This window comes from Oryza sativa, chromosome 12 (assembly GCF_034140825.1).
Source record: "Oryza sativa Japonica Group chromosome 12, ASM3414082v1".
NCBI classification, from domain to species: Eukaryota; Viridiplantae; Streptophyta; class Magnoliopsida; order Poales; family Poaceae; genus Oryza; species Oryza sativa.
Genome location: NC_089046.1, coordinates 16950099 through 16961493, shown reverse-complemented (window position 1 = coordinate 16961493; position 11395 = coordinate 16950099). Strand labels below are relative to the sequence as shown.

The 11395-nt window shown below is 41.6% G+C and overlaps 1 protein-coding gene across 2 annotated transcripts; it reads left to right on the top strand.

Annotated features, from left to right (window-relative positions):
• The first annotated feature begins 3249 nt into the window (after positions 1-3249).
• LOC4352186 (mediator of RNA polymerase II transcription subunit 15) lies at positions 3250-10904 on the top strand. Of its 2 annotated transcripts, none has more exons than XM_015764888.3 (2): positions 3250-3835; positions 10016-10904. In XM_015764888.3, exons 1-2 carry the CDS (start codon positions 3330-3332, stop codon positions 10626-10628), a joined length of 1119 nt encoding a protein of 372 aa, XP_015620374.1. In that variant the 5' UTR covers positions 3250-3329; the 3' UTR covers positions 10629-10904. The 2 variants fall into 2 exon arrangements, with proteins under 2 accessions (XP_015620374.1, XP_015620373.1); XM_015764887.3 differs by lacking the exon at positions 3250-3835 and adding an exon at positions 6075-6933.
• Positions 10905-11395: the final 491 nt, after the last annotated feature.

The window sequence follows — 11395 nt, the reverse complement described above, 5'->3', positions numbered from 1 at the left end:
TTGAGAGAAATCATCACCAGGGAGAAACCGTCAGCGCCGGCATCCCCTTTCACCCCCGCTGCCGATCTCCACCAGTCCATCACTGCCGAATCAAGAATAGCAGATTGCATGCATCGAGCTCATCCACCCCGCATCAATCCCAATCCCATATCAAACAACATCACAGGAAACATTGAAAAACATCACAGAAATCATTCACTAAAACATCACACAAGAATATCTAAAATCTAAATAATCGTCTCGCCACCGGGCAGCCACCGCTTCCCGCCGCCACGCCGCCACCGCCTCCTGCCGCCGGGCCGCCACCGCCTCCCCTCTCGCTGCCGGATCTGGCGGAGGGGATGGCGCCGCAACCGGGCCACCGACGCCTCCGCCGGATCAGAAGAGAGGGGAAGGGGACGAGAAGGAGAGGGAGTGAAAGGGCGCGCCGCTGCCGTGGGGCACATACCCGGATCCGCGCGCTCGAGCGGCCGTCGCCGCCGGATCCGCGCGCAATAGTGGCCGCTGCCGCCGGATCCGTGTTCGCGAGCGACCGCAGCCGCTGCCACCGCCTCCTCCATCCGAAGCCGCAGCCAGCCCCACCACGCCGTCCCGGCCTCCACATCGCACGGAGCCGCCGCACGGCCTCGTCCTCAATGTCGCCCGGCCACGACGTCTACGGCCAGCCGCAACGCCTCACCGGCCTTCGCACCCGCCGCGCCGCCGCCGCCCGTCCGGCCTCTGCACCCGCTGGCGCCATCAAGGGAGGAAGGGGAAAGAAAAAGAAAGAGAAGGAAGGGAAGAAAGATAAGGAAGAAGGAAAGAAGAGTAGAAAAGGAAAAAATCTCCATATATTTTGCAAAATGGCCCTTGTGGTTTTCGAAAATTAATCGCATATTCCTCTACATTGGAAACTTTGCGTTTCAAACCTTGACATTTCTAGAAAATATATAAATGGCCCTCTGTATTTGGAATATTTGTTTGAATGACATTGTAAATTTGTAAAATACACTTAAATTATATTTCAGATATTTATGATTGTAAAATTTATTAATCGCATTTATGATTATTGATTATTTGTAATGCTTTTATTTTTTTAATTAATATTGCTGTAATATATATATAATTACGTAAAATATATTGGAATTATTTGCGGGAATTTTAACCAAGATGACTGATGATATCGCGAACTAGAAGTTTGTTGAATCTATAGTATATCAGACATATACATTCAATATCGAAATTATAATGGACCTAGAAGCTCAATCATATCATCAAACCAAGTGTTCTGTTCACTAACTCGATGTAATTGAGCAAGCACTTCTATCTCTTGTCGTTACGTCCAAGCTACTCTGATGAATGAGTATGCTAAGTGGATAGCAGTTTTTGAATATTATGGTGCACCCTATCACTCATAGAACAAGAACTATGAGAAATAATGAGTATTTTCGACTATGATTCACTGAGCAAATAACCTATATAGTATGGTAGTACGGTGCACCAAATACTGTAGAAACTCTCGATGATTCTACCCGAACTCGACGAAAGTCACACGCAAATATCACTAGGATTACATGTACTTCTTTTTTGCAACTATTGTTTTATGCAACATATTTTAATTATAGAATTAAATTTGCAATTCTTAGCTTTTATACAATATATTTTGTAACATATTTTAAAAACATGATTAGATTTAACCAAATAATTGTAGTTTTGTGACATTTAATATAAATACAATCATTATATTACGTATATACAACTATTATATTTTTTTATTAATTAATGTAACAATTTCTATGCGATCAAAGCAAATACCGTATTATTTTCAAGCTATCTTTATAATAAAATAGATAGATTGTTTTCACCTGTTGAAACGAGGAATAAAATGAAACGTGGATAGAAAAAAAAACAGCAAGAGAGGTGCCTTTTGCTTGATAGGTTGCCCGCAACTAATTTTATCAAGTTCAAATTTTGCTCTGCCATGAGGCAATGGGCATCAAATTAAAATTTTCTATATAATTCATGTACATATATCAAACTAAAATTGTGCTAAATGATATGCGTACGCTCCTCTAATGGGTAAATTATGATTTTTACACACCCTGGGTAAAAATTATGCAGACGATAAAGAAAAATGTCCAGTTCTACCAAAACAATTTTGCTGAACTTTTTCATCTCAAAAAATTTAAATTTACAAATAAGCCCTCAGTTTGGAGTATTTATAAATGGCCCTAAGATAAAACTTATTAATAAGTAGGCTATTTTTTTTATAAGTTGGACAAGTAATTTTGTTATGTAATTCATGTGCATATATCAAACTAAATTTTGCTATGTCGTGTGCATATGAAACTCTATTGGGTAAATTATGATGTTTCCACATACCCCCTCTAGAGATAGAGATATACACTAAATATTATGTAAAGGAAAAAATATTCAGATTTGTGATTTTTTTTTACAAAAATACATCAAATTTCCTTATGATATTTGGAAATATTTTAATCTTCGATAAGTTAGTACAAAACTAAACTCTCTATCCTAAATAAATTTTACGAGAATTGAACTAGCCGTTCTGACAATTGTGTAAAATTATTGTGTTCTAAATAAACCATAAAATATGTACAATCTATTTTCCATGAGTTTTAAAAACAAATAAAATTGACAAAATTGAAAATTGTAGAAAAACTAGAAAACTAATAAATATATGTTCTAAATAAGTCATAAGTGTTATATACACGTTATAAAAGTAATAAACGCGCCAACTGCCGCGCCATTTTCTAATTATTTGCCTAATTTCGAGTCTGTATGAGAAAGTTATGCCTATTTTAAGAAATGACACCCGAATGACACCTATTTTCGGTAGAAATTTAGAAAATTCTACAAGTCACATATTTCATTTATTCGAGTTTATTTTTTTTATGGTTGGTTCTTGTGTGCTCATAAGTGTGAAAAAAATAAAAATAAAAATGTTGGACATCTCTCTCCTCTACGCTATAGAGGAGAAGAGAAAAAAAATGGCGCCGGGGAGGGGGGCGGCGCCAGCCACACTGATGCCCTCCCCCTGCCACCTCATCACCGCCCTGCCACGTCAGCACAAGGACGGCGCCAGAGTGGCTGGCACCACAAAAAGAATCATTTTTAGGATAAGTTTTTTTAGAAGTCTATTTACGAAATAAGTTTTTCAAAAAGACCAAATTGTGAAAAATCCAGCAAAACCTCCCGTTTCCGTTCGGATCCATACAGTTTTCTCCCAAAACGTACGCGTGTTACAGTGCAGTGTAACGGATTTTGCCCGAAACTGAAGCTCCACCACCGTTTCCCCCACAGATCTCACTCCTCGCTGCTCCCCCGCCATGGACGACGCCGCGAACCCCACCCCGACTTCCTCCTCCTCCTCCGCCGCCGCCGCAGCCGCGGCCGCCGCGGCGCAGCACCAGCAGCTTCAGCGCCAGATCTTCCTCATGCAGCAGGCCCAGGCGCAGTCGCAGTCGCAGGGCCACGCCCCGACGCCGCAGCAGCTGTCGCAGCAGGCCATGTCCCGCTTCCCCTCCAACATCGACGCCCACCTCCGCCCGCTCGGCCCCATCCGCTTCCAGCAGCCCCCGCAGCCGCAGCCGCAGCCGCCTCAGCCTCCGCCACAGCCGCAACCGCAGCAGCAGCAGCCGCACTCCGGGGCCCCGTCGCCGTCGCAGTCGCAGGCGTCCCCCCAGCAGCAGCAGCAGCAGCAGGCGGCGGCGATGGCGGCGGCTGCGGCGAGGGTGCGGAGCCCCGAGGTGGAGATGGCGCTGCAGGACGCGATGCGGGTGTGCAACCCCGACATCAAGACGCCCTTCCAGTCCCTCGAGGACGCCGTCAACAGGTGGGGGAATCGCACCAAATTTCTCTGCATCTTTTTTTTTTCTTATATACGTTATTATCCACGATTTTGCTGGTAATCCTCATCCATTTGATTTCGCTGCGTCAGCTGAAATTGGGGTGCTTTAAATTTTTAACTGTATACTGATTTAGGCTACGCGTTCCGGATGAATTTGTTGCCAATTCGGGCTCGAGGCTTGCCCGGATCGTTTCCCATTTTTTGGGTTTCGATTATTAGAATTTGGGAGCGTCTTAGAAATTTTAACATTAATCTTCATTCCTTGTTAAACAAATCAGACAAAATTCTCCCAAAAGGTGAATAGTAGGGGCATTAGGGGATTGGAGGATCAGGACAACATTTTGGCCTGTATGTCTTTTCTTTTCCACAGAGCAGATTGTTAATGCTGTATGTGGTTCATGAGTGAAACTCGTGGTCCAATTTAGGACCAGTTTAGCACGAATTGCAGGTGACATGCTTTTCGGCATATGTGCCTCTGGTTATTTTCTATTGATGGGGATTTTGTTTATTTAAGGTGACATACTTTTAGCTTTTGGTCATATACTAACCAGTAATTGCAAGCTGGTTTCTTCGTGTAGTAACTTGAGTGATTGTATGGATTGCTTTATCTTAGCAGATTGTTATCTTAGATGTTTTAACTCCAGTTATTCTTAACCCACATAAGATTTTTAACTGTTTTAGTCATTCTTAACTTCTTTTCCCTGATCCATTCCATTTTAGTGACTGAAAAATTCTTGTTTCAGCATTCTGCTCAAAATGCTTAATGAGCATACAAGCAAAGAATGTAGTCAGAGCAACCAGAAGTTATGCAGCATAAACTAAGTTGAATAAACTAAACTGCATTCAGTATTTTTTAAGATAGCAAATTTTCCTCCTTGTTTCTATTCGGTGATAAATGCAAAGGTCCATAATACTTTTACTAGCTTTTCCAAATAATCGCTGACCATGGTTGAGTGGAATAAATGGTATGCATCTGCTGTTAAGGTCAATACTTTATTTAGCAGTATTTTCTTTGCTAGTAGAAAACTCTTTTATTTTGCTCGGATCTTACTATATTGTATAATGATTTAGGTAGAACTATGGAAGGGCATATTGTATTGGGAACATTTATAGGAACCCTATTGCATTCCAAGAGATGTATGAGGCACAATGACCACCCTACAATGAGAGCTTCCTGTTCATTCTTTGCATGGAGCTTTGCGCACTAACATGGTTTTCAAAATGTAACAATGACCACTAATTTCTTTTACAACGTATTTATAAAACCTAACTCCATTACAAAAGTACTTTCTGTAACAAATCTACACATACAATTTTCATTTTTCTTGCTTACAATCCAAATATTTGAAAAGATATACATGTATGAAGTTTTGACTTAGGACATGTCCAAATTGACATATTTTTTTCACTGGAAGGGGTATACCTTATATATCTTTGTATGATTTCTTAGAAAAATATGACTGCACCTATTAGTGCGAATATTTTCTTGAGAAAAAGAGTTGCTTCTGGGTACTGGGGCCAATTTATGTACCAACAAGTTTGTTCTGTATGAAACTACTCTTTATGAGAAAAACTGGGAAAAAAGATTTTAATGTTAGGATGTCTGTGCAAAAATTATTAAGTATTATATAAATATGTTTTGAGAACACAAATATTCTAACTGTCTGTGGACGATAGGACTAACTGCATACAATTACTACTTGAGTTCCTTCAAATTTTTAGTGCACATATTAACCAGATCTTTTTCTATTATCTTTTTATGGTATAGTTGGGCACACAGTATACACGCTTCTAGATTTGTTTCCTTTTGATATATGTGGTTGCCTCTGGCATTCAAGGTGTTAAATTCACAGCAACCATTTTTCTTCCAGACCATAAAAAGCTTAATACTTGGACCATAAGTTTAATAGTGTAACCTCTGAAAATTGGTTGGCTGCCTGCCACAGGAGTTCTATTTGTTAACATGCATGATGGAAGGCAGATCAGTCCTAGTTTTGGTAGTTTTTCAATAACAGGGTTGTAATCATCTATTTTGTTAAATATAATTTGCGTTGTTTAAAAACAATGGGAATTACAGGGTGGCATATTTCCAATTTTAAGAATCTGGGTGGCATGAAACGCCGTGTTTTGAAGTGGCGTGTACCACATTTTCTGTTTAGATATTACCATTTTTACCAATGTTATAGTCATGTTTAAAATACTAAATCGGCACTGTTTTGATTAGCGGAGCACATAAAAAAGATTACTACCTTCCATTCGGACCCACACGGTTTTGACCCAAAAGGTATCTGCGTAGTCACATCCAACTGGCAAGTTTAGGACTGGTGTATCCTTTCCAAAAAAGTTTAGGACTGGTTTAACAAATTTTGCCCGAAACAAAAGCCCCACCATTTCCCCCAGATCTTCTCCTCTAGCCAATCCACCTCCGCCCCCACCATGGACGCCGCCGCGAACTCCACCCCGACCTCCTCGGCATCCACCGTGGCGCAGAACCAGCTGCACCAGCGCCAGATCTTCCTCATGCAGCAGGCCCAGGCCCAGGCGCAGGCGCAGGGGCAAGGGCACACACCGACGCTGCAGCAGCTGTCGCAGCAGGCCATGTCCTTCTTCCCCTCCAACATCGATGCCCACCTGCCCCTGCCTGGCCCGGACTCCACCCCGACCTCCTCGGCATCCACCGTGGCTCAGAACCAGCTGCACCAGTGCCAGATCTTCCTCATGCAGCAGGCCCAGGCGCAGGCGCAGGCGCAGGGGCAAGGGTACACACCGACGCCGCAGCAGCTGTCGCAGCAGGCCATGTCCTTCTTCCCCTCCAACATCGATGCCCACCTGCCCCTGCCTGGCCCGATCCGCTTCCAGCAACCCCTGCCCCAGCAGCCACCACCGCCGCAGCAGCAGATCCACTCCTGGGGCCCGTCGCTGTTGCAGTCGTGGGCGTCCCTCCAGCAGCAGCAGCAGGCGGCAGTGGCAGCCGTGGCAAGGGTGCAGAGCCCTGAGGTTGAGATGGCTCTGCAGGACGTGATGCAGGTGTGCAACCCCGACATCAAGACACCCTTCCAGTCCATCGAGGATGCCGTGAACAGGTGGGGAACCGTATCGAAGTTTTTTCCTTTTTCTTCCATTATCCATGATATCGCCTATAATCTTGATCAGTACGGTTTCGCTTGCTTGGCTGAAATTAGGGTATTTTTATTTTTTACCTGTACTGATTCCAGCATTAGCATTCGAGATGAATTTGTTGCCTATTCTTGCTTGTTTGGATTGTTTGCCGTTTCTGGGGTTCCAATTGATGATTAAAAATTGGGAACATCTAAGAAATGTTAAGTAATTTCCATTTTATTTGGTGGATTGTGCATGTTGTTACATGCTAATGCTTGGAACTCTGGAAAAACACATCAAACAAAATTGTCCAAAAAAGTGAATACTAGGACTGGAGAACCAGGGCAACGTTTTTTCCTGGTCAAGGTCTTGTTGTGCATATTTCAGAAAACAAAATCAAGAGTAAACACATACAAGGTCTATATAAACAGACAGCACAATCAAAAAATTCTATGAGCACAGGCAGATATAGCAGTTCCCTTTTCCCGATGGTTCAAATTAAATGAATATAAACAAATACAGCTCCACTGTTTAATGCTTAGCAACCTGTTGAAGCTAACAGCAAGGCAGGTTCAGAATTTCAGGTATATTACTGTAGAACAAAACTGGATATACCAAAAGTGATCAACAAGGCAAATTCCCACAAAAGCAGCTAAAAGGTTAACAAAAATTATTTGCAGTCGCGCACATACTACAGGAGACAATGACAAAGATCCTCCTCTTAGCCCTCCCTTCACAAGCTTGACCTAATCTACCGAATTGGCAAGCATGTATCTAAACAATCAATTTCATACCCTGGATGTGGATCATGAGTGAAACTCACATTGCAAAGATTAGGACCAGTATAGCACGAATTGCTGGTTATCTTTTAGGGCTATAGTCCTTGATTAGTTTTGATTCATATATATTTAATATTTTATTAATGTGGCATACTTTAGTTTCTGGACTTATATTAAGTTGTAATTACGACTAGATTTTCCATGAGTGGTTTCATGGATTGCTTTATCGTAGGTTTGCTATAGAATGTTTGTGCTACTGATAAGGATGTCTTTGCAACTTCTCCAGTCATCCTTAACCTTTCTTTTTCATAATCCATTCTTTTTTTCTGTGACTAATTTTCTTCTACTGATTCTGTTATTATAAGCAAAGCATGAAGTCCAAGCAATCATGAGTTATGCAACATAAATGAAGTTGAATAGACAAAACCACATACTCATTCTTTAAGATGGCAATTTTTTCCTTCTTTCCATTCAGTGATAAATGCTAACGTTCACAGTACTGTTACTAGTTTTTCCAAGTAATTCTGTCAGTGGTCAGGTGGATTAGGTGGCGTGCATCTCTTATTAAGGTCAATACTTTATTTACTTCATTGCGACTATTTTTATATTTTACTCCAAAATCATAAAAAAGTGTTAATACTTGAATCATAAGTTAGTTGTGTAACTTTTGAAAGTTTGTTGGCTGACAACTGCTGAAATTCTGTTTGTAGTTTCAGTATCTGTTTTTCCAATGCTGGCCGTTTTCTTGATCTGAAAGGTTTAGTACTTTCTTGTTGTAACCAATCCTTAGGGTTTTGCTGATCATATTATACTGTTTCGTCGTGTGTCTGAGGGATGATAATATATACGTACCAAGAAGATGGCATTAGGATCATCGGAAATGAGGGGTGGAAATGAAAAGGGGGGTTCGGGGGATCTCCTATCCCTGTTATGACTTAGGAGGAAAAGGAAGAGAAGTGGGTTTTGATTTGGGATTTGGGACAAAAATGAGTTCTTTTTTCATGATTCTAAAGCCTAAACACAATGGAATGTGTGTTTGGTTGGGTGGTTGGGCTGTGGAAAAAGAGCATCAGCACCTTTTTACTCACCTATTGAGCATTAGCGTGATGTCTCTGCTGTTGACACCCATTCACTGGGCCTGTTGCTCTGTGGGTTGTTCTGTTGTCGGTAGCCATCGGCTGAAGACCCACCTTCATGAATCATCCCCTTGAGTTCATTTTGACTCTGAGATACTCGCCATCTGATTTCCTAGGCGAGATGGCGTGAAGAATTGATACAGGATCGTCGTTTCTTTGCCAGCTGCGCATCCATTCAGCCGGTCGTATTCCTAATTAATGTTGCTGCTAATCTCGACTGCTCTCGCTCCTTGATCTGGTCTTCTTTTCTGTGATTTCCTTTTACTTTTATTTTCCGAACCAAAATAAGTGGAGTGATTACAAAATATGGGAAGAGAATTAAACATCAACACCTATAGACCCAGACTGCCAAACCCAGTCTTTTGTATCCTACTCCATATGCTTTTCCTAAACCCATCACCTATCCAAATGTCACTAAAGAGTGATTAGTATAGCAGGAGTGAAGCCCTATTTCCTCATGGCATATGGGCCTACAACTCTTAACACTGCATAATACATTAAACAACTGATAAGTCTGATAAATCATTTAGTAAAGAATATTACACTAACAGTTATGTCAAAACAAAAATCTGTTGACCTGTAAATTCTTCTGGGCCATTATCCCAACAATAGCCTTGTATGCTTTGAAGGGGTAGCCTCGTGATAGAAGAAAGACACTCTTCACTGGTGATATCACATGCAAGGATGCAAAGGAGTGCAGCCAAGAGTGTTGTGATGAAATAGCTCATCGAATCATGATCAAACATTTTAGTTGTGATGCAGAAATTCTTTATGTGCTGAGTATGGTGGGGGTCCCCAATGTGGGTAGACCATCTCACCTGTCTCATCCAATTCTCTTTTTCCTGTATGGGTGCACTTCATCAACTGTCAGTGAAAATACAACTATGGGAATCAATGATTTTCACTTTACATGTCAGAGAATTCAATTATATAAATCCTTCTGACAGGATAATGTTAACAACCATTCTTTCAAGAACATTTTTCATCTTAGATATTTTCAAATATGCCATGTTTGAGCATAAGTTCTGAATTGGCAGATAACTTGGATTGAGTTTATTTGCTCAAATGTGCGGTTTCAATACTTTTAGATTATTTGATCGCTTCATGACATCTGAAGTTACTGATACCATCTTATGTATTGTGCATACTAGGCTACTACCCTACCATGTGGTTGCTGACTATGAGGCTGAAGAAGATGACAGAATCCTTGACAGTGATACAACTGGACAGATTCCTTCGCGCCTGCAGCAATGGGATCATAACATTCTGGTCAAAATTGCTGAGTTCACAACTACTTTTGAGAAACAAGTTTTGGCGTACAATATAATGACCAAGAAAAGAGCCATCGGCGAGTTCAGATCAGAGGAGCGGCTCATGCTGGAGCAGGCTTTGTTAATGGAGGAAAAGCAAGCTATGATGGGGCTAAGAGCAGAGATAGAATCAAGGGAGAAAGCAGGTCGTGAGGCTGCTGAAGCTAAGATGCGTATGGCAATGGCTGAACAAGCTCGAGCGGAGGCCCAAGCGCACTCGGAGATGATAGGTCATGGCCCTTTGAGGGCCCATGCTGCAGCGTCCCAAGGCGAAGATGGCCCTAGTCATGAGATGATGCAAGAGCAAGGTGAAGATGGATGGGGAAATGCTCAAAGGGACGATGAAGATCCATCTGAAGATTTCCTTAATGATGAAAATGAACCTGAGAATGGGAACTCTGATATGCAAGAGGACTGGCGCAGATCAGGAGAACTCGATCTGAACTCTAGGTAAGATTGGTGAGCTGGCTGAGATTGTGGGGGAAAAATAAGAACCATGAAAGTAGGTGAAGGCATGCGTTACATCTGCCAATAACTTTTATCTCTAGTTAAGTACTTAACTGGTTGTATGATCCGAGGTTAAGTTAGCTGCCTTTGTGGCTGTAAGCTCGTGATTTTAAGCTACCTGTTAGCTGCCCTGTTGTTAAACAGCGTGCAGAATGTTGTGATAGCCTCTTTTGTTTCACTTCACTCTGTTTTTTTAAGATGCGTTGTTAGGATGTTGGTTTTATTCTTAGTTACTTCTGATTTTCTAGTTGGTGCTCTCCAAAATATCCCCTGTTAGTGCAACTTGTGCTAATGTAACTTATCTAACTCAACTCAGCTTGCGCTAATGTAGCTATTCTAAATCAAGTCACGTAGTTCAACTAAAATGTTTGGTAGGTGTTATACCCAGGACATGTATATAGCGGAGATATGCAGCTAAAGTTTTATGAAAACACATGCCACTTGAGTTGAATTAGACTCATATAATAGGTGGATCCTCCACGGTTTTCCCCAAGCTGCAATCTCTTAGACACGTCAAACAAAAGGGGTGAATTTTGCGATGCCAATGCTCACTTGTCAGTTCATGATGATATTTCGATTTTCTCATGAAGTATATGTTGTAGGGTTTCCCAAACCGCCGGCCGGGGTTACCATGCCACGGTAAGTATGGTTACCGCGATAACTGTGGAAAACCGTACAAAACCATACAAAATTTATTAAAATTAAAATTATTTT

Excerpts from the sequence above, each read along its gene's own strand:
- LOC4352186 (XM_015764887.3), top strand. The coding sequence starts at position 6,287 with ATGGACGCCGCCGCGAACTCCACCCCGACCTCCTCGGCATCCACCGTG. Across the intron at positions 6,934-10,015 it reads ATCGAGGATGCCGTGAACAG|GCTACTACCCTACCATGTGG; the intron begins GTGGGGAACCGT and ends TGTGCATACTAG.